This window comes from Hyla sarda, chromosome 9 (assembly GCF_029499605.1).
Source record: "Hyla sarda isolate aHylSar1 chromosome 9, aHylSar1.hap1, whole genome shotgun sequence".
Lineage (NCBI taxonomy): Eukaryota > Metazoa > Chordata > Amphibia > Anura > Hylidae > Hyla > Hyla sarda.
Window position 1 is genome coordinate 167,034,701 of NC_079197.1, and position 23,868 is coordinate 167,058,568.

General features: G+C 45.7%; 1 protein-coding gene across 2 annotated transcripts in view; it reads left to right on the forward strand.

The window, feature by feature from the left end:
- Positions 1-23,868, forward strand: part of LOC130291036 (lymphotoxin-alpha-like) — a 76,887-nt gene that overhangs the window by 45,982 nt on the left and 7,037 nt on the right. The window contains exons 1-3 of one of the 2 annotated variants that reach the window (XM_056539373.1): positions 10,107-10,226; positions 21,244-21,402; positions 23,573-23,615. In XM_056539373.1, coding sequence (XP_056395348.1) covers positions 21,286-21,402; positions 23,573-23,615 — 160 coding nt within the window. In that variant the 5' untranslated portion in view covers positions 10,107-10,226; positions 21,244-21,285. Of the gene's footprint in view, positions 1-10,106; positions 10,227-21,243; positions 21,403-23,572; positions 23,616-23,868 lie in introns of those variants that run through there. The other variant, XM_056539372.1, reaches the window with a different exon arrangement.

A 23,868-nucleotide genomic window follows, 5' to 3' on the forward strand; every position in this document is an offset into this window, starting at 1 on the left:
GTCATGTAGCAGGGCTGGGGGGAGATGTGCAAGTGGGTGACAAGCTTGTCACCTGCCCCCACTGCATGACTACAACTCACAGTAGGCCCTCACAGTAAGGACATGCAGGGAGTTGTAGTCACGTGGCTCGGGCAGGTGACAAGCTTGTCATCCGCCCGCCCATCTACCACACTCCCCCCGTGCTGCACAGCTACAATTCCCAGCATGTCCTTACAGTAAGGGCATGCTGGGAGTTGTAGTAGTGTTGCATGGGCGGGAGATGTGCAGGCGGGTGACAAGCTTGTCAACCTCTTGTACATCTCCTACCGCTCGTCCCACCGTGCCTGTGAAAATCAAAGTAAAAAAAGTCGCACAAAAAGTCTCATGTGCAACTTTTTGAAAATGCTGTCATAGGCAAGTTTGTAAGCCAGGTCCGACCTTGCTTACACTTGCGACTTTTTGAAGGGGGTTGCGACTTTTATTTGCTTACTTGCGACTTTCACAATGATAAATCCTGGACCACTGCAAAGTAAAAACTGAAAATTGCTTAGGTAGGGCAGATTGGTATCTTTTGCTTACCCACAAAAGCTACACAAAAAAATTGCATAGACGCACGTGCGACTTTTTGTGCGACTTTTGTAAGAAAAAGAAGCTGCTTAAATCCCTTGATAATTCTCCCTCATGATTTTTACCGTTAAGTGTACAGCGTGAAAACGAAATATTTTCATTTACATTTCCTTACACACTAATTTTTTTTTCATTTACCATAAATTTTAGGTTAAAATGAGTGATGACATTACAAAGTACAACTGGTCACACAAAAAACAAGCCCCCATAAGGGTCTGTGAATGGAAATATTTAAGAATTATGGATTTTAGGAAGCGAGGAGAAAAAAAACAAAAATGCAAAAATAAAATTGTCTGTGTCCTTAAAGGGGTACACTGGTGGAAAACAAATTTTTTTTAAATCAACTGGTGCCAGAAGGTTCAACAGATTTGTAAAATACTTTTATTTAAAATCTTAATTTTTCCAATACTTATCAGCTGCTGTATACTACAGAGGAAGTTCTTTTCTTTTTGAATTTCCTTTCTGTCCGATCACAGTGCTCTCTGCTGACACCTCTGTCTATGTCAGGAACTGTCCGGAGCAGGATAGGTTTGCTATGGGGATTTGCTCCTACTCTGGACAGTTCCTGACAGGTGTCAGCAGAGAGCACTGTGGTCAGACAGAAAATAAATTCAAAAAGAAAAGCACTTCCTCAGGAGTATACAGCAGCTGATAAGTACTGAAAGGATTAAGATTTCTAAATAGAAGTAATATACAAATCTGTTTAACTTTATTGCACCAGTGGATTTAAAAAAAAAAAATGTTTTCCACCGTAGTCCCTCTTTAACCCCTTAAGGACGCAGGACGTAAATGTACGTCCTGGTGAGGTGGTACTTAACGCACCAGGACGTACATTTACGTCCTAAGCATAACCGCGGGCATCGGAGCGATGCCCGTGTCATGCGCGGCTGATCCCGGCTGCTAATCGCAGCCAGGGACCCGCCGGCAATGGCCGACGCCCGCAATCTCGCGGGCGTCCGCCATTAACCCCTCAGGTGCCGGGATCAATACAGATCCCGGCATCTGCGGCGGTTCGCGATTTAAATGAACGATCGGATCGCCCGCAGCGCTGCTGCGGGGATCCGATCATTCATAACGCCGCACGGAGGTCCCCTCTCCTTCCTCCGTGCGGCTCCCGGCGTCTCCTGCTCTGGTCTGTGATCGAGCAGACCAGAGCAGAAGATGACCGAAAACACTGATCTGTTCTATGTCCTATACATAGAACAGATCAGTATTAGCAATCATGGTATTGCTATGAATAGTCCCCTATGGGGACTATTCAAGTGTAAAAAAAAAATGTAAAAAAATGTAAAAGTAAAAGTAAAAAAAAAGTGAAAAATCCCCTCCCCCAATAAAAAAGTAAAACGTCCGTTTTTTCCTATTTTACCCCCAAAAAGCGTAAAAAACATTTTTTATAGACATATTTGGTATCGCCGCGTGCGTAAATGTCCGAAATATTAAAATAAAATGTTAATGATCCCGTACGCTGAACGGCGTGAACGAAAAAAAATAAAAAAAAGTCCAAAATTCCTACTTTTTTAATACATTTTATTTAAAAAAAAATTATAAAAAATGTATTAAAAGTTTTTTATATGCAAATGTGGTATCAAAAAAAAGTACAGATCATGGCGCAAAAAATGAGCCCCCATACCGCCGCTTATACGGAAAAATAAAAAAGTTAGAGGTCATCAAAATAAAGGGATTATAAACGTACTAATTTGGTTAAAAAGTTTGTGATTTTTTTTAAGCGCAACAATAATATAAAAGTATATAATAATGGGTATCATTTTAATCGTATTGACCCTCAGAATAAAGAACACACGTCACTTTTACCATAAATTGTACGGCGTGAAAACAAAACCTTCCAAAAATAGCAAAATTGCGTTTTTCGTTTTAATTTCCCCACAAAAATAGTGTTTTTTGGTTGCGCCATACATTTTATGATATAATGAGTGATGTCATTACAAAGGACAACTGGTCGCGCAAAAAACAAGCCCTCATACTAGTCTGTGGATGAAAATATAAAAAAGTTATAATTTTTAGAAGGCGAGGAGGAAAAAATGAAAACGTAAAAATTAAATTGTCTGAGTCCTTAAGGCCAAAATGGGCTGAGTCCTTAAGGGGTTAAACACAGTATGATGGTATTATTTTTATGGTGGAATACATTTTTTTTTTTAATCAACTGTTGCCAGAAAGTTAAACAGATTAGTAAATTACTTCTATTAAAAAATCTTAATCCTTCCAGTACTTTTTAGCTGCTGAATACTACAGAGGAATTTTTTTACTTTTTTGGAACACAGAGCTCTCTGCTGACATCATGACCACTGTGCTCTCTGCTGACACCTATATCCATTTTAAGAACTGTCTAGAGTAGGAGAAAATCCCCATAGAAAACATATGCTGCTCTGGATAGTTCTTAAAATGGACAGAGGTGTCAGCAGAGAGCACTGTGCTCTTGATGTCAGCAGAGAGCACTGTGTTCCAAAAACAATTTCCTCTGTAGTATTCAGCAGCTAATAAGTACTGGAAGGATTAAGATTTTTTAATAGAAGTAATTTACAAATCTGTTTAACTTTCTGGCACCAGTTGATAAGAAAAAAAAGTTTTCCACCGGAGTACCCCTTTAAGCACTTGTGGTTGTGTACACTGCTCTTAAGGCTGAGGCACTATTTAAGTGATATCACATATAGTAGTGTTATTAAAAAGATATAATATAGCTGGATAAAATAAGGAACCTGCGAGAAAATAAATAACTTTACGGTAATTTAAATTAGTATACAAGATAAAAGCAAGTGGATAATATTTGAGTACTATGTAGTGGTATCGTGTGACCAATATATGACAGTATTATTGAAACCTTGTATGATGGTATTATACTGTGTATTGGTATTATTCGATTACTATATGATGGTATTATTTAAGCACTGTATGGTGGTATTATTTGTGCACTGTCTAGTCGCAATATTTGATCACTATATGATGGTATTATGCAAGCACTTTATGATGGTAATATTTGAGCACAATATGACGGTATGAACAGTGTATGGTATTCTTATTTATTTATTTACTAGCTGAGTACCCAGCGTTGTCCGGTTTTTCCTTCCTAATCCTTTTTGGGGAGGAAAATAAACAAAGGAGGAAACTTTTGACTTCATATCTCGTCCTCATATATTATTGTCATATCCCAACCTCATATCCCAACCTCCTATCATGACCTCCCATCTCGACCTCCTGTCCCGACCTCCTATACCGTCCTCCTATCCCGACCTCCTATCCCGTCCTCCTATACCGTCACCCCCCCTCCCATAGACTTGCATTGAGGGGGTGGGGTGTGACGTCATGAGGGGGCAGGGTTATAATCTCAGGAGCCGCTGGCGCTGGCTCTAGCATTCCGAACAGTTTGTTTCCAACGCTAAGCAGCGGAGTACCCCATTAAAGACTGGAAAACATTAAACCAATGGACTACAAGGCATAGGACATTAAGCAACTAAACACCAGGGACTGTGGCACCAAATACTGAATGTTAGGAATTCTATTGACTAAAATCCCCAAATTACCAGCCAACTAGGTAAAAGGCGCTAAACTACTAGACGCTGTGGTCTGGTGCGTCAAACACTGAATGTTATATTCAGTAAAAGTACAAAACTATTGTGCGACTAGGAAACACCAGAATTGAGGTCCCCAATATTTTCCATGCTAAGAACTGGAGCACTAAATCAGTAAGGACTGAAAGACCATGTACAAACTAGAACCCTTAAATAGGTACTCCACTAAAATAAAAAAAAATGAAAATCAACTGGTGCCAGAAAGTTAAAAAGATTTGTAAATTACTTCTATTAAAAATGTTTAATCCTTCCAGTACTTATTAGCGGCGATATACTACAGAGGAAATGCTTTTCTTTTTGGAATTTTTCTTCTGTCACAACCACAGTGCTCTCTGTTAACCTCTGCTGTCCATTTTAGGAACTGTCCAGAGCAGGAGAAAATCCCCATAGCAAACATAGGCTGCTCTGGACAGTTCCTAAAATGGACAGCAGAGGTCAGCAGAGAGCACTGTGGTCGTGACAGAAGAGAAATCCAAAAAGAGAAGCATTTCCTCTGTAGTATACAGCCCCTAAAAAGTACTGAAAGATTGTTTTAATAGAAGTAATTTACAAATCTGTTTAACTTTCTGGCACCAGTTGATTTAAAAAAAAAAGTTTTCCACTGGAGTACCCCTTTAACAAACATTACCCAAACCCTTTTGCTTTTTCTGATTTAACAAACAGGCAGTACTTGGTATGTGTAGAGGTGTTTTCTTCTGACTGTTCTGTGAGTAGAATTTATATGAAATGTCATTGACTTTTTATGTAGCCCACACTTGTTTGTGTAAGAGTCCCACATCAAGGGGTTTCCCCTTACATGAGGAGCTCGTATTGAGGACATGAGATGCCCACTGGTTTCCATTATTCTCCAGTCAATGGTCACTATCTCTCTATCGCTCTGTTTTCCCACCTACTATCGACATTTCGTCATTTCTCTGACCTGGTTTTGGCTTACGGTCAGTCTGTGGTTCCAGGTAAAAGACGTAGCTATAGTGGAATTTCACTGCTCGGCCCTTACAGAGTATCGTTGTGGTTTAATACATAAGACTATTTATCTCTTTCCTGTAGCAGTAGTACTATTTGAAATAAGAGAAAAGAAGAGTGAAAGTTGCAGGGAGCCTGGTGAGGTCACAGAGGAGAAGCAAAAGTGAAGGAGATTTGTGGCTCAGGTGGCAACAAGCCACATGGTCACTGGGCCTTGGGCATTTTCAAGTTGTCATGTAGCAAAATCTTAGCAATATCCTAGATGCATTCCCAGTTCGACTACAATTGACAATATGTGGGTCAGAATAGCAGGTATTGGAAGAAAATGTGGACGAATTTTGGCGCTGGAACTCTGGATATTAAGAAAATCAGGAACACATCCGTATTCCTTTAACCCCTTAAAGGGGTAGTCCAGTGGTGAAAAACTTATCCCCTATCCTAAGGATAGGGGATAAGTTTGAGATCGCGGGGGCTCCGACCGCTGGGGCCCCCTGCGATCTCTCTGTACGGGGCCCCGGCTTTCGGCCCAGATAGCGGGTGTCGACCCCCGCACGAAGCGGCGGCCGACACGCCCCCTCAATACATCTCAATGGCAGAGCCGGAGATTGCCGAAGGCAGCGCTTCGGCTCTGCCATAGAGTTGTATTGAGGGGGCGTGTCGGCCGCCGCCTCGTGCAGAGGTCGACACGCCCCCTTCCCGCGGGCTGTCGGGGCTCCGTACAGGAGATCGCAGGGGGCCCCAGCGGTCGGACCCCCCGCGATCTGCAACTTATCTCCTATCCTTAGGATAGGGGATAAGTTGCTCACCACTGAGTCACCACTGGACTACTCCTTTAAGGACCCAGCCCAAATATACCTTAAGGACCTGGCCATTTTTTTAACATCTGACCACTGTCACTTCAAGCATTAATAACTCTGGGATGCTTTTACCTTTCATTCTGATTCCGAGAATGTTTTTTCGTGACATATTCTACTTTATGTTAGCAGTAAAATTTTGTCGATACTTGTATCATTTCTTGGTGAAAAATTCCAAAATTTGATGAAAAAATTGAAAATTTTGAATTTTTTTTAACTTTGATGCTCTCTGCTTATAAGGAAAATCTATATTCCAAATAAATGATATATTGATTCACATATACAATATGTCTACTTTATGTTTGCATCATAAAGTTGACAAGTTTTTACTTTTGAAAGACATCAGAGGGCTTCAAAGTACAGCAGCAATTTTCCAATTTTTCACAAAATTTTCTAAATTTGATTTTTTCAGGGACCAGTTCTGTTTAGAAGTGGATTTGAGGGGCCTTCTTATTAGAAATACCCCATAAATGACCCCATTATAAAAACTGCACCCCTCAAAGTATTCAAAATGACATTCAAAAGGTTTGTTAAACCTTTTGGTGTTTCACAGGAATAGCCACAAGTTGAAGGAGAAAATTCAAAATCTTCATTTTTTACACTCGCATGTTCTTGTAAACCCAGTTTTTGCATTTTTACAAGGGGTAAAAAGAGAGAAATTTTCTTAAAATGTGTAACCCAATTTCTCTCGAGTAAGGAAATACCTCATATGTGTATGTCAAGTGTTCGGCGGGCGCAGTAGAGGGCTCATAAGGGAAGGAGCGACAGTGGCATTTTGAAGAGTGAGTTTTTCTGAAATGGTTTTTGGGGGGCATGTCACATTTAGGAAGCCCCTATGGTGCCAGAACAGCAAAAAAAAAACACATGGCATACCATTTTGGAAACTAGACCCCTTGAGGAACGTAACAAGGAATAAAGTGGGCCTTAATACCTCACAGGGGTTTCACGACTTTTGCATATGTAAAAAAAATATATATTTTTTTCACTAAAATGTGTGTTTCCCCCCAAATTTCAAATTTTTGCAAGGGTTAATAGCAGAAAATACCCCCCAAAATTTGTAACCCCATCTCTTCTGAGTATGGAGGTAACCCATAAGTGGACGTCAAATGCACTGCAGGAGCGCTACAATGCTCAGAAGAGAAAGAGTCACATTTGCTAATTTTGCTGAAATGGGGGGGGGGGGGGCATGTCGCATTTACTGCCAGAAAAGCAAAAAAAATTTAAATTTGTAAATACATTTCTTTGGAAAAAGGACATACCTCATATCTGGGCGTAAAACGGATCTCCGGGTGCACACTGGTCACGGAGGAACAGGAGGGCAGTCAGGGGCCTTGAGCTTCTGCCTATGGAGCCAGAACAGTGGGACCCCCCTCAAGGGGCATTATATGGGGTACACTAATAACTAACAAGGAGTACAGTGGGACATAAAAGGATAAAACAGGTTATGTTCCCAGAATGATGACCCAGAGCATAGCCAAAACTTAAAAATATGCCCACCCCAAACCCTATGCTCTGAATCATCATTCTGGGAATGTGATGTGTGTGGCCGTCCCTAACCTGTTGCCTCAAATGCGCACCCCGCTCAGGTGGAGATAGAGAGCGCTGCGCATTTGAGGCAACATAAAAAGTCCCCGATGATAGTGACTCAGTGACCCATGACCCAGAGAAAAAAATACCCCCAGAGGTCTTATCAGTTTTTTTTTTTTTATGAGAGTTTTTTGGGCAATTTAGTGGTTTTATGGGATTAAAACTTGGAATGTACTCTGGACTTGGTAAATTGGGGTCAAATTATGGAAAATTAAAATGAAAAGGGAAAATTTTGTACTGCATGGAAGTGTGATACTCCCTGAAGCAGTTTTTAATGCAGAGGCCCAGATGATCAGGGCAAGTGTCACATTGAGTGGTGGAGTCCTTCCGTATCCCCCTCCTGTTACACACTCTGCATTTTTTCTGGGATCGTCCCTTCTTTCCAGTGTGGGGGACCTCACCTGGAAAGTGTTGGCCTGGGACGATCCTGGCACCTAATACTCCAGTTCCTTCTGAACTCCGGCCTGCTCTTTCCCGGTCAGCAAAGATCAGGACCTTTAGGACTTCTTCTTGGAACTGAAGGTATGTCCCTGTGTTGCCAGCGTTCTGGTACAGTACAAAAGAGTTGTACATGGCAACCTGTACCAAGTAAACCGCAACTTTCTTGTACCATACACGTGTTTTCCGCATGGCGTTATATGGCTTCAGGATTTGATCAGAAAGATCAACTCATCCATATACCGATTGCAGTCCAGAATACAATCGGGCTTGAGGACCGTTGTTGTGGTACCTCGCACAGGGACAGGTGAGCTGCCGTTACCATGAATAGTGGTCAGCATAAGGACATCCCTCTTATCCTTATACTTGACCAGCAACAGGTTTTCATGGGTAAGGGCACGGGACTCACCCTTGGGAATAGGTGTCTGAACAAAATTTAGAGGGAGGCCTCTCTGATTCTTCTGCACGGTCCCACAAGCGGACGTCGATCTGGCGGCAAGGGATGTGAAGAGAGGGATGCTGGTATAAAAGTTGTCCACGTACACGTGGTAACCCTTATCCAGCAATGGGTACATAAGGTCCCAAACGATTTTCCCGCTAACACCCAGAGTGGGGGAACAATCTGGGGGTTCAATACGGGAATCTCGTCCCTCATACACCCTAAACTTGAGAGTGTACCCGGAGGTACTCTCACAAAGTTTATATAGCTTCACGCCATATCGCGCCCGCTTCGAGGGAATATACTGGCAGAAGATGAGTCTCCCCTTAAAACTGATGAGAAACTCATCTACAGAGAGCTCCCTAAGCGGTACATAGGCCTCCAAAAATTTGACCCCAAAGTGATCGATGACCGGCCTCACTTTGTAAAGCCGGTCATAGGTGGAATCACTTCGGGGTGGACATGCCGCATTATCTGCATAATGCAGGCATTTCCGAATGGCCTCGAACCGCTTCCGTGCCATGGCCATACTGTACTGTCCCCGCTCCAGTACTGCCTGACACTTGGCTTTTTGACCAGGCCCATGTATATAGTGTGTGTGCTTGGTGTATACTATATATAACGGTGTGTGATTAGAAATCACACACCGTTATATGAACAAAAATAAACAGCTGCGGCCAAAAAAAAATGGGGGGCCAAATGCAGCGCTCTGAACCCCTAATAGGGCCCGGGTCAAACTAAAAAATCTCAGGCAGACCCTTGGGGACCTATTAGAGGGTCAGGGGGGGGGGATTTTTTTTTTTACTTTTATTTTACTGTGTTACACTATTTTTTCCTACCTTTCCCTGGGGATTTTTCTGTCCCTGCTCTATGGGGGATCGTCGGTCCTGAGGGGGCTCCAATCCTCACAGGGGGGGGACCCTGGCACCTTCAAGCAGCTTTTCCCGCTGACTGAACTCAGCTAACGGGCAGAGCTGCAAGAAGATGCAGTTAACCCCTCCCCCACCGGCTGCTATTGGCTGGACGATCGTCCAGCCAATAGCAGCGCTCCTGGGGGGGTGACGAAATCGCCACCTCCCCATAGATACAGTGGGTGATAGGGGGTGTATTGTACACCCCCGATCACCTTGTATCCTCGGGTCAGCGGGTCACACGTGACCCGTATGACCCGAATCGCGGCAGATCGTTAGTGTGAATTCACCAACGATCTGCCGCGATCGCCGACATGGGGGGGTCTAATGACCCCCCCTGGGCATTTGCGCGGGATGCCTGCTGAACGATATCAGCAGGCATCCCGGTCCGGTCCCCGTCCGGCGCGTGGCGGGGACCGAAATTCCCACGGGCGTATGGATACGCCCTGGGTCCTTAAGTACCAGGACGTCAAGGCGTATCCATACGCCCTAGGTCCTTAAGTGGTTAAGAAGGCTTTATTGTGAATACATAAGCTACCCGTTTCTGGTCCGAACCGGACCCTTCGTCAGGCAAGATACCTTGCCTGAAGAAGGGTCCGGTTCGGACCAGAAACGCGTAGCTTATGTATTCACAATAAAGCCCATGAAAGGAATGCGGATGTGTTCCTGATTTTCGTAATATCCAGAGTTCCAGCGCCAAAATTCGTCCACATTTTCTTCCAATACCTGCTATTACGTTACACTGGGACAGCGTGCCTGCTACCAGAGGACTGAGGCTGCGGACCTGGGAATTGTTACCATACCACGCTTTTTAGGTGTTGTGCCCTGAGCGCAACGCCCTCCGGTGAGTTTAACCTTGAATACGTGTAAACTCAATTCTTAAATGTTCTTCACTAGGGGCGCAATTTCCCTCTTTCTTTTTTCCTCTCTCTTTATGTTTCAATATGTAGGTCAGGGTTTGGTGTAGAATGGCTGCTTCTCCTACTTGGGTTTACATGCTTAATGAATTCCAAGTAGGAGAAGAAGCTATTGACTTCCCCCTTAACTGATGTTCTAAGAAGCTTTTCTGGAGATCCAGATTTTACACCTGGGGCCAGGAGCACCAGGTAATGGGGCCAGGGGCACCAAGTAACACTTCTTCTACCAGTTGATCTCTCATGGGCACAGGTTGTGAAATACTAATAGGTGTCCAGGTCCACCAGAAGACAACTCAATTTTAAGCAGATTTGGAGCCAATCCCCTAGACATCGTAGCCCCTATCCAAAGGATAGGGGGATAAGATGTATGATTGCAGGGCTCCCGCCACTGGGGACCCCCATGATCTCCCTGCTGTACCCGGCATTCGTTTAGAGCATCGGGTACAGCGCTGGAGGCTCGTGATGTCACGGCCATCCCCCCTCAATGCAAGTCTAGGGGAGGGGGCTTGCATTGAGGGGACATGGCCATGACGTCACCAGCCTCTGCCCCCCATGGCCTGTCATCTGGCATCTTATCCCCTTTGGATAGGGGAAAAAATGTAATGTTTTAAAAAAAAAAATGAAATGTTTTCCAGCAGAGTACCCCTTTAAAGCCACTACACAGTCAAGAGGATGCTTTGTTGTGCTTTTCATGGGAGGTCCTAGACAAAGGATAAGACATCAATGTTTTATTCTCCAAGAACACCTCTATGGTCTATTCACACTTACAGTATTCTGCGCAGATTTGATGCGCAGGATTTTCTGCTGCAGATTTCAATGGAAACTAAATGATTGAACACAGCTTCAAATTCTGTGCATCAAATCTGCGCAGGATACTGTACGTGTAAATAGACCCTTAAAGTGTTTTTCTGGATGCAACTATTTTTTATATGCCTTCTGGAGCAATAAAAGCAAAAAAGATGGCATACTCACCTCCCCCGCTTTCCACTGCTGAACTCATGAAGTCATTTGGTCCCTACTGCTCTCCTCTTCTTCCTGTTTCCAATAGCATTTCATTTGGGCAGGAAATGCCTGTTCAGTCATTGACTGGGTTTAGCGGGCATTTCCCACTCAAACCAAACATCACAGGAACCGGAAAAGTAGAGCAGCAGGAATCAGACTTCCGAACTGCAGCAGTGGGAAGGCGGGGAAGGTAAATATGTCACATTTTTTTTTGTTTTTCTGTACCAGGAGGCATAAAAATAGTTGCATAAAAAAAAATGTAAAGCCGGGAGTATATACAAAGTAATTGTATATGCAAAAAACCCTCTTTTATATATTTCACTAAAGGACCCTCCACATGTCATAGCAATCCAGCAGTCTAATGCGCTCAGGCTTTTAAGGCGGTCTGTATGATACTGAATATTAGACTTATCACTGGAATGCTCTGTATGCTTTGCAACATTCATTAGAAAGAAAGCCCTGGAGGGGACAGAATGGGAACGGAGGGGCCCCATGACAGGGGTATTATGCGGGCAGGTAGGGGTTAAATGTGAGGAGGTTAGAGGAGGGAGCTAGGGAAGCGCGGGCTTTTAGTGAGGGAGTAGGGAGGAGTTAAGGAGGGTATATAGGAGAGGGGATTTGTGCGGGGGCCACAATCTGCGTGGCTGAAGAAGTGTCCCGCCCACCCGCCCTTATTTTTGTCACAGTGGCGGGGTCAGGAGAGTAATCTGGGGAGGCACCAGTGGATGGGCATGGTATGTTGGATGGTGTGGAGGTGGGCTGGGAGCGGTTCCCAGCCCGAAGGTGGAATTCAGGTTGTTGGGCTTCACAAAATGGTGCTCCTGTGCAGGTGAGCTACGGCTAGGAGCAAGTGAAGATCCCATCACCTGTGGTCTGGTAACGGTGCCCCTCAGGTTCTTCTCCTGTGCTAATAGACATCCTAATGTTAGGACAGGTTATATTGTTCTGTATGACGTTCATACATCGGTTTACAATGTTGTAATTGATTATTTATGTTATTTAATAAATGGGCTGCTGTGGCCTTTGTTTAACCAACACATGTCTTGTGTCATTTATCGGAGGGAATAAGTTAAGATTAAGATAAAGGTGTTAAATGATAGTTGATCTGGTGGGGGGTCATAGCAGCTATAATATCCCCTTGTCATGAGTTAATATAAATACAATGTTCTCCATAATTCTCCCCATACTACTGATCGGTCTGGTCAGGCATGTACTAGCCGGCCTCTCCGTCACTATGGGGGAGCGCGCTGCCGGAATCTTTGAACTGGTATCTTCTTACTGTACCGCAGTAAAGGGTCATGATGGATACTTTATCTCTACTGGAACTTATACCCGCCTCTGGTTGTGTATAAAAAACATATGTATCATTTGATGTTTATTGCTACACTGATACTGACCGCACTATCGGTTTAATCTACCAAGACATTTCTGCATATATACGACCGTTGTTCCCTGTCTATATGTTTGGGGGGGGGGGGGTCATATGAGAATTAGACCCCTTGGTCTATGGGATATGTGTAATCCTTCATATCTGTAATCCATGATTATCTTGCTGTTTGTTAATACTTCCCTGAGGATGTCGTCGCAACGGACGATAGAAACGCGTTGGAAGTTAAGGCTGTCCATTGGGGATAACCTTGTTGTACCATGAGGTGCCGTTTGACACATCCTGGGCACTCTGTTATTCAGATAATCTATGGTCTCTTTTTTAACTGATTATTTTGTTTTTGTACGGCATTCTCTCATCACTCATTCACACTACAGTGGTCCCTCAACATACAATGGTAATTCGTTCCAAACGAGCCATCGTTTGTCGAATCCATCGTATGTTGAGGGATTCGTGCAATGTGAAAAAGTAAAGTCATACTCACCTGTCCCCGCCGCTCCGGACCGGGTCCCGCCACTCCCGATGGTGTCCCCGCCGCTCCCGATGGTGTCTCCGGGCCTCCTCTGGGCTCTCCTGGTCTTCTCCTGTCCTCCGCTCCTCCGCTGTCTTCCGCAAGGCCTTACTGGGCCTACGTAGCGATGTCATTACGCCACTGCGTACACCGTTCCTATTGGATGACGGGACGGCGTGCGCAGCAGCGTATTGACATCACTGGGGAGGGCCGAGAAGACACCTGAGTACCAGCACTGAACCGGAAGGGCACCCCCGGAGCATCATGGAGGGGTAAGTAATACTCACCGCACCACACGGGGAACATTAAGCTGCCATTTAGCTGCAGCTTAAGCATTTTGCGCTGCCGTATAGCACTTAATGCGATGGCCCCGACATAAAAAAGCATCGTATGTCGATGCTGACATCGACATGCGATGGCCTCTGAGAGGCCATCGTATGTCGATTTGATCATATTTCGGGGCCATCGTATGTCGGGGAGTCACTGTACATTATTGTTTGAGTTTTTAGAAAGACAAGATTAAAAGTTATATTTTAAGCTCCTCTTTCACTAGTTTTGGTCTACTGGTGTTCCCCAGTTCTGTCTTGATGCAAGGAGGAATTTAAAGGGGTACTCCGCTGCTCAACGTTTGGAACAAACTTTTCCGAATGCTGGAACTGGCGCCGGGAGCTCATGACGTCATAGTCCTGCCCCCTCATGAGGTCACACCCCGCCCCCTCAATGCAAGTCTATGGGAGGGGGCGTGACAGCCGTCACGCCCCCTCCCATAGACTTGCATTGAGGGGACGGGGCGTGACGTCATGAGGGGTGGGGCTATGATGTCACAAGCTCCTGGCGCCGACTCCAGCGTTTGAAACAGTTTGTTCCAAATGCTGAGCAGCGGAGTACCCCTTTAATAAATAGGTCGTGTACAGGACCACAACAAGCTTGTAGGCTTTTGTGTCAATCTACCAACAGTAGAGCAGAACTTACCATGGATGTCATCGGTCTCATAAAGACTAGAGGTACCGGGAGTGCGTTTGTTTGGGTGGTCTATCCCAGTCATCGCCATACATTTGACTTTGATAATACTACGAGTGGATACTATGTTTAATATGCAGTTAAAGGTGTATTTCGGCCAAAGATGCTGCTGGGACCCCCCATGTTCTCCGTGCAGCACCTGCATTCTATGCCGGCTGCATCTCCAGTCTCGGAAACTTCTGTGTTTCCGGGAATGGAGACGTGATGTCACGATACGCCCCCTCCTGATGTCACACTGCACCCCCTCCATTCATGTCTATGGGAGGGGGCGTGACGGCCGTAGACATGGACATAGACATGAATGGAGGAGGCATGGCGTGACATCACGAGGGGACAAAGTTCATGAAAATGAATCAAAGCGATGTTATTGCTAATACAGTGTGGCCAAACAACTATATATTTACATTGCAGTGGTTATATTAGATATGATATGATGTGTACTGCCAGTTCAAACATTTTAGCATAAGGTGGCATTTTATGTTTGTGGTTTTATGTTTGTGTTATATATACATAAGTTTATTGCCTTTTATCCAATTTAATTGTTGTTACGCCGAGCGCTCCGGGTCCCCGCTCCTCCCCGGAGCGCTCGCTACACTTCCCTCACTGCAGCGCCCCGGTCGGTTCCACGGACCCGGGGCGCTGCGTTACCACCTCCGGCCGGGATGCGATTCGCGATGCGGGTAGCGCCCGCTCGCGATGCGCACCCCGGCTCCCGTACCTTACTCGCTCCCCGTCAGTTCTGTCCCGGCGCGCGCGGCCCCGCTCCCTAGGGCGCGCGCGCGCCGGGTCTTTGCGATTTAAAGGGCCACTGCACCGCTGATTGGTGCAGTGGTTCCAATTAGTGTTTACACCTGTGCACTTCCCTATATCACCTCACTTCCCCTTCACTCCCTCGCCGGATCTTGTTGCCCTAGTGCCAGTGAAAGCGTTCCTTGTGTGTTCCTTGCCTGTGATTCCAGACCTTCTGCCGTTGCCCCTGACTACGATCCTTGCTGCCTGCCCCGACCTTCTGCTACGTCCGACCTTGCTTCTGTCTACTCCCTTGTACCGCGCCTATCTTCAGCAGCCAGAGAGGTTGAGCCGTTGCTAGGGGATACGACCTGGTCACTACCGCCGCAGCAAGACCATCCCGCTTTGCGGCGGGCTCTGGTGAAAACCAGTAGTGACTTAGAACCGATCCTCTAGCACGGTCCACGCCAATCCCTCTCTGGCACAGAGGATCCACTACCTGCCAGCCGGCATCGTGACAGTAGATCCGGCCATGGATCCCGCTGAAGTTCCTCTGCCAGTTGTCGCTGACCTCACCACGGTGGTCGCCCAGCAGTCACAACAGATTGCGCAACAAGGCCAACAGCTGTCTCAACTGACTGTTATGCTACAACAGTTACTACCACAGCTCCAGCAATCATCTCCTCCGCCAGCTCCTGTACCTCCTCCGCAGCGAGTGGCCGCTTCTGGAATACGACTATCCTTGCCGGATAAATTTGATGGGGACTCTAAGTTTTGCCGTGGCTTTCTTTCCCAATGTTCATTACACTTGGAGATGATGTCGGACCAGTTCCCCACTGAAAGGTCTAAGGTGGCTTTCGTAGTCAGCCTGCTGTCTGGAAAAGCCCTGGCTTGGGCCACACCGCTCTGGGACCGCAATGACCCCGTCACTGCCTCTGTACACTCCTTCTTCTCGGAAATTCGAAGTGTCTTTGAGGAACCTGCCCGAGCCTCTTCTGCTGAGACTGCCCTGTTGAACCTGGTCCAGGGTAATTCTTCCGTTGGCGAGTATGCCGTACAGTTCCGTACCCTTGCTTCAGAATTATCCTGGAATAATGAGGCACTCTGCGCGACCTTTAAAAAAGGCCTATCCAGCAACATTAAAGATGTTCTGGCCGCACGAGAAATCCCTGCTAACCTACATGAACTCATCCATCTTGCCACTCGCATTGACATGCGTTTTTCCGAACGGCGTCAGGAGCTCCGCCAGGATATGGACTCTGTTCGCACGAGGCGTTTCTTCTCCCCGGCTCCTCTCTCCTCTGGTCCCCTGCAATCTGTTCCTGTGCCTCCCGCCGTGGAGGCTATGCAGGTCGACCGGTCTCGCCTGACACCCCAAGAGAGGACACGACGCCGCATGGAGAATCTCTGCCTGTACTGTGCTAGTACCGAACACTTCCTGAAGGATTGTCCTATCCGTCCTCCCCGCCTGGAAAGACGTCCGCTGACTCCGCACAAAGGTGAGACAGTCCTTGATGTCTACTCTGCTTCTCCACGTCTTACTGTGCCTGTGCGGATGTCTGCCTCTGCCTTCTCCTTCTCTGCTGTGGCCTTCTTGGACTCTGGATCTGCAGGAAATTTCATCTTAGCCTCTCTCGTCAACAGGTTCAACATCCCGGTGACCAGTCTCGCCAGACCCCTCTACATCAATTGTGTAAACAATGAAAGATTGGACTGTACTATACGTTTCCGCACGGAGCCCCTTCTAATGTGCATCGGATCTCATCACGAGAGGATTGAACTGTTGGTCCTCCCCAATTGCACTTCTGAAATCCTTCTTGGACTTCCCTGGCTTCAACTCCATTCCCCAATCCTGGATTGGTCCACTGGGGAGATCAAGAGTTGGGGGCCCTCTTGTTCCAAGGACTGCTTAAAACCGGTTCCCAGTAAACCTTGCCGTGTCCCTGTGCTTCCTCATGTAACCGGTCTCCCTAAGGCCTATATGGACTTTGCGGACGTTTTTTGCAAAAAGCAAGCTGAGACTCTACCTCCTCACAGGCCTTATGATTGTCCCATTGACCTCCTCCCGGGCACTACTCCACCCCGGGGCAGAATCTATCCTCTGTCCGTCCCAGAGACTCTTGCCATGTCTGAATACGTCCAAGAAAATTTAAAAAAGGGCTTTATCCGTAAATCCTCCTCTCCTGCCGGAGCCGGATTTTTCTTTGTGTCCAAAAAAGATGGCTCTCTACGTCCTTGCATTGACTACCGCGGTCTTAATAAAATCACGGTTAAGAACCGCTACCCCCTACCCCTCATCTCTGAACTCTTTGATCGTCTCCAAGGTGCCCATATTTTTACCAAACTGGACTTAAGAGGTGCTTATAATCTCATCCGCATCAGAGAGGGGGATGAATGGAAAACGGCATTTAACACCAGAGATGGTCACTTTGAGTATCTGGTCATGCCCTTTGGTCTATGCAACGCCCCTGCCGTCTTCCAAGACTTTGTTAATGAAATTTTTCGTGATCTACTATACTCCTGTGTTGTTGTATATCTGGACGATATCCTGATTTTTTCTGCCAATCTTGAAGAACACCGCCAGCATGTCCGTATGGTTCTTCAGAGACTTCGTGATAATCAACTCTATGCCAAAATAGAGAAATGTCTGTTTGAATGCCAATCTCTTCCTTTTCTAGGATACTTGGTCTCTGGCCAGGGACTACAAATGGACCCAGATAAACTCTCTGCCGTCTTAGATTGGCCACGCCCCTCCGGACTCCGTGCCATCCAACGTTTTTTGGGGTTCGCCAATTATTACAGGCAATTTATTCCACATTTTTCTACCATTGTGGCTCCTATTGTGGCTTTAACAAAAAAAAATGCCGATCCCAAGTCTTGGCCTCCTCAAGCGGAAGACGCCTTTAAACGACTCAAGTCTGCCTTTTCTTCGGCTCCCGTGCTCTCCAGACCTGACCCATCTAAACCCTTCCTATTGGAGGTTGATGCCTCCTCAGTGGGAGCTGGAGCTGTCCTTCTACAAAAAAACTCTTCCGGGCATGCTGTTACTTGTGGTTTTTTTTCCAGGACCTTCTCTCCGGCGGAGAGGAACTACTCCATCGGGGATCGAGAGCTTCTAGCCATTAAATTAGCACTTGAGGAATGGAGGCATCTGCTGGAGGGATCAAGATTTCCAGTTATTATTTACACCGATCACAAGAACCTCTCCTACCTCCAGTCTGCCCAACGGCTGAATCCTCGTCAGGCCAGGTGGTCTCTGTTCTTTGCCCGATTTAATTTTGAAATTCACTTTCGGCCTGCTGATAAAAACATTAGGGCCGATGCTCTCTCTCGTTCCTCAGATGCCTCTGAAATTGAACTCTCTCCTCAACACATCATTCCTCCTGACTGCCTGATTTCCACTTCTCCAGCCTCCATCAGGCAAACTCCTCCAGGAAAGACCTTTGTTTCTCCACGCCAACGCCTTGGGATCCTCAAATGGGGTCACTCCTCCCATCTCGCAGGTCATGCGGGCATCAAGAAATCTGTGCAACTCATCTCTCGCTTCTATTGGTGGCCGACTCTAGAGACTGATGTGGTGGACTTTGTGCGAGCCTGCACTATCTGTGCCCGGGATAAGACTCCTCGCCAGAAGCCCGCTGGTTTTCTTCATCCTCTACCTGTCCCCGAACAACCTTGGTCTCTGATTGGTATGGATTTTATTACTGACTTACCCCCATCCCATGGCAACACTGTTATTTGGGTGGTCGTTGATCGATTCTCCAAAATGGCACATTTCATCCCTCTTCCTGGTCTTCCTTCAGCGCCTCAGTTGGCTAAACAATTTTTTGTACACATTTTTCGTCTTCACGGGTTGCCTACACAGATCGTCTCGGATAGAGGCGTCCAATTTGTGTCTAAATTCTGGAGGGCTCTCTGTAAACAACTCAAGATTAAATTAAATTTTTCTTCTGCATACCATCCTCAATCCAATGGACAAGTAGAGAGAATTAACCAGATCTTGGGTGACTATTTACGACATTTTGTTTCCTCCCGCCAGGATGACTGGGCAGATCTTCTACCTTGGGCCGAATTCTCGTATAATTTCAGAATCTCTGAATCTTCCTCCAAATCTCCGTTTTTCGTGGTGTACGGCCGTCACCCTCTTCCCCCCCTCCCTACCCCCTTGCCCTCTGGTCTGCCCGCTGTGGATGAAATTTCTCGTGATCTTTCCACCATATGGAAAGAGACCCAAAATTCTCTCTTACAGGCTTCTTCTCGCATGAAGAGATTCGCAGATAAGAAAAGAAGAGCTCCTCCCATTTTTTCCCCTGGAGACAAGGTATGGCTCTCCGCTAAATATGTCCGTTTCCGTGTCCCGAGCTATAAGTTGGGACCACGCTATCTTGGTCCTTTTAAAGTTTTGTGTCAAATTAATCCTGTCTCTTACAAACTTCTTCTTCCTCCTTCTCTTCGTATCCCTAATGCCTTTCACGTCTCTCTTCTTAAACCTCTCATCCTCAACCGTTTTTCTCCTAAATCTGTTCCTCCCGCTCCTGTTTCCGGCTCCTCGGACATCTTCTCTGTCAAAGAGATTTTGGCCTCTAAAAAGGTCAGGGGAAGAACTTTTTTTTTAGTGGATTGGGAGGGTTGTGGTCCAGAAGAGAGGTCCTGGGAACCTGAGGACAATATCCTGGACAAAAGTCTGATCCTCAGGTTCTCAGGCCCCAAGAAGAGGGGGAGACCCAAGGGGGGGGGTACTGTTACGCCGAGCGCTCCGGGTCCCCGCTCCTCCCCGGAGCGCTCGCTACACTTCCCTCACTGCAGCGCCCCGGTCGGTTCCACGGACCCGGGGCGCTGCGTTACCACCTCCGGCCGGGATGCGATTCGCGATGCGGGTAGCGCCCGCTCGCGATGCGCACCCCGGCTCCCGTACCTTACTCGCTCCCCGTCAGTTCTGTCCCGGCGCGCGCGGCCCCGCTCCCTAGGGCGCGCGCGCGCCGGGTCTTTGCGATTTAAAGGGCCACTGCACCGCTGATTGGTGCAGTGGTTCCAATTAGTGTTTACACCTGTGCACTTCCCTATATCACCTCACTTCCCCTTCACTCCCTCGCCGGATCTTGTTGCCCTAGTGCCAGTGAAAGCGTTCCTTGTGTGTTCCTTGCCTGTGATTCCAGACCTTCTGCCGTTGCCCCTGACTACGATCCTTGCTGCCTGCCCCGACCTTCTGCTACGTCCGACCTTGCTTCTGTCTACTCCCTTGTACCGCGCCTATCTTCAGCAGCCAGAGAGGTTGAGCCGTTGCTAGGGGATACGACCTGGTCACTACCGCCGCAGCAAGACCATCCCGCTTTGCGGCGGGCTCTGGTGAAAACCAGTAGTGACTTAGAACCGATCCTCTAGCACGGTCCACGCCAATCCCTCTCTGGCACAGAGGATCCACTACCTGCCAGCCGGCATCGTGACAATTGTTATCTGAAGTCTCGAGTGGATCCCAAGGACGCTGTGACCCACAAGACATTGGCCCTCATTTACTATTCTAAACCCGACTTGTTTTGTTGGGTTTTTTTTGGCGCATCTTTGTCTGTGACATGTCGCAGACATCGTGCACCAGTCTGCAACACGATGCAACATTTTTTCCCGACGGACCCGATGTGGATTCTCCCAAACCCGAAAAAGGGGCGTAACCCGACATTTCTGAGCTTTTCCACGTATTTATAAAGGTTTCCAACCCGAATTTGTTGAATTGTTGTGGATTTTTTCCCGACAACTCAGAGGAGTTGGAAACCAAAACCAACAAAACCCAGTGCGACAAACAGGATGCGACATAATAATAAATACCAGGGGAAAAAAGCAGTCGGGTAAGAAAGCAATATAGACTTACAACCCGATTTTCTAATTAATGAGGGCCGTTATTGTTGTTAATAAATTCTAATTTATTATAATGTTTTCCATATCCATTTTAACCTAAGTGCCAATATATTTTATGATTGAATTCTTAAAGAGTCATTGGGATTCTGTCAGATTCTCCCATAATTTATAATGGCTTCATCATTTCAGAGTGGTTATTCGGGTGCCAGCTGTATTTACATTAATCATTAGAATGCTCTTTATATTAGAGTGGACATTGGGATATTTTTGTGTTTTGGACTTTATATGTACAGTATATGCACAATATTTCGGAGGTTTTTTTTATGCGTGCTTCACAGTTTCCTGGTTGGGGCAGGGGTTTCCCCTTCTGCTTCCTCCCACCTTCTCGTCTGCACTGTTATAAAGTAGGTGACTTCCACATTTCTTCCTATTACTGTCTGTCAAGAGCTGCCAACTACAGCATCCTTCCGATCTCAAAGCTGCCACCATGCCTGTGACATTCCCCAGAAGAACACCGTCTTGGAAGAGCCTTGCTACTTCAAGAATGGGAACCCTGATGACCCTTTTCTGCATCATGTGTCTTGCAGCCGGGACCCCAGTGCAGGTAAAAGCTCTCATCTATTGGACTCGGTCTCTGCAAAAATTACAATTCTTAGTTTTCTTCTACCAAGTTGTTAAAAATTCTAATCAGTGATTTCTTAGTTATATATATATTCATGAGAAAGCTCGGTGACAGCCACTTTAGCCAAATATATGGCAGCTGCAATGGGGCCCAAAACTCAAGGGGACCCAGTATATAAGGTCCTCATTGACTCATTTATTTAGGGGTCTAGATTATTTTAAAGCTTTGCTGTCATTAAAAATAACTTTTAACGTGACGATCAGACATGTCTAGAGTTGTTAATCGCACCAGGTCTAACTATTGGGACCGTATGCGATTGAGAGTTAACAGCCAGGGAAGTGGGCGGCATCGCACTTAGCCAATGGATGGATCCCTAAGCCGGTCAGGGAGTGGAGTGCAATTCCGCCCCCCTCTTCCCCGGTTAACAACTCAACAACTCTTGACATGTCTGATCGACAGAAACGTTCTAACAGTCTGGTCAGTGGTCTGACTTAATTAAGGGGTCTGGTCTGGGGTCAGAATTATTGAAGGTGGTTTGGTCTGCGGTCTGGATCAATATAGGGGTCTGGTGTCTGAATTAATATGAGGGTCTGGTCTGGATACATTTTTGGGTCTAGCATGGAGTTTGAATTATTTAACAGTCTGATCTGGGGTCTAAATAAATGTTAAGATCTGGTCTAGCCATCGGTCTAGAATCATTTAAAGGGGTATTCCAGGAAAAAACTTTTTTTATATATATCAACTGGTTCCAGAAAGTTAAACAGATTTGTAAATTACTTCTATTAAAAAAATCTTAATCCTTTCATTACTTATGAGCTTCTGAAGTTAAGGTTGTTCTTTTCTGTCTAAGTAATCTCTGATGACATGGGTCTCGGGAAACGCCCAGTTTAGAAGCAAATTCCCATAGCAAACCTCTTCTAAACTGGACGGTTCCCGAGACACGTGTCATCAGAGATTACATAAACAGAAAAGAACAACCTAAACTTCAGAAGCTCATAAGTACTGAAAGGATTAAGATTTTTTAATAGAAGTAATTTACAAATCTGTTTAACTTTCTGGAGCCAGTTGATATATAAAAAAAAGTTTGTTCCTGGATAACCCCTTTAAGGGTCCGATTTGGGTTATACATTAATTTATGTGATTGCAGGGTCTTTTCTGAGAGCTGAATTTATTTGAGGCTCTTGTCTTGAGCTTGAAATAATATAGAGGCTTGGTCTAACTCAATGTAGGAGTCTGGTTTGAGGTCTTAAAGGGGTACTCTGGTGAAAAACTTTTTTTTTTTAACTCAACTGGTGCCAGAAAGTGAAACTGATTTGTAAAATACTTCTATTTAAAAATATTAATCCTTCCAGTACTTCTCAGTTGCTGTATGTTCCCAGAGGAAGTTCTTTTCTTTTTAAATTACTTTTCTGTTTGACCACAGTGCTCTCTGCTGACACCTCTGACTGTCTCAGGAACTGTCCAGAGAAGGAGAGGTTTGCTATGGTGATTTGCTTCTGCTCTGGACAGTTCCTGACATGGACAGAGGTGTCAGCAGAGAGCACTGGGGTCAAAAAGAAAAGAACTTGCTCTGGAGCATACAGCAGCTGAAAAGTACTGGAAGGATTAAGATTTTTAAATAGAAGTAATTTCAAATCTGTATAACTTTCTGGCACCAGTTGATTTAAAACCAGACCCCTGGGTCTGGTTAGATGAATAACATGTCCCCATCCACCATTTACTATAAGCGTGGCAGATGGTGTGTGTGGTACCATGTGTTAGGTACTGGTAGTAGTATTACAAGAGATTTGGGGGGGGGGGGTTCACAGCGCTCTAATGGACACATGCACCTGGTAAATGGTTCCCATTAAAAAGTTTTCTATGGCGCTCAGATATCAATATGTCTCTAACCACGCTTGTCACCCAGACCCAAAAGGGAAAAATAATGGGATGTATGACTATGCAAATTAGGTTAATCTGGCAGTGCTTTGGGAGCTGTAGGGAAGCCATATTGATTATCACAGATATGACGTCCAAAACAAATTTTCTCTGATTTGTCATAAGAGGATGACGCAATGACTGATATCTATGATGTTTTTCTCCATCTGTCTAAGCTTGATATTCTCTATATTTGTCATTGGGCTTAAAGTAACAAATGATATTTTCTTCCCAGAAGGAAGCCGGGACATCGCATCGCCAACAATCAGCAGAATCAGGTATTTGCATCTACTCCTCGTGTCCAGATCATGTCCTCCATTGACATCTTGTACTCTGAGTCTTGGTTTAGCCTTTCGTTTCTTGAGTTGTTATAAAACTCAATGGATGCAAAGTAAATGCTAAGACTGATACAGTGATGGATCATATTAAGTGGTTTACAATAGTGTTGAGCGCGAATATTCGCAATTCGAATATTTATTGCGAATTTTGCATATTCGCATATTCATGAATATGGCGAATATAGTGCTATAT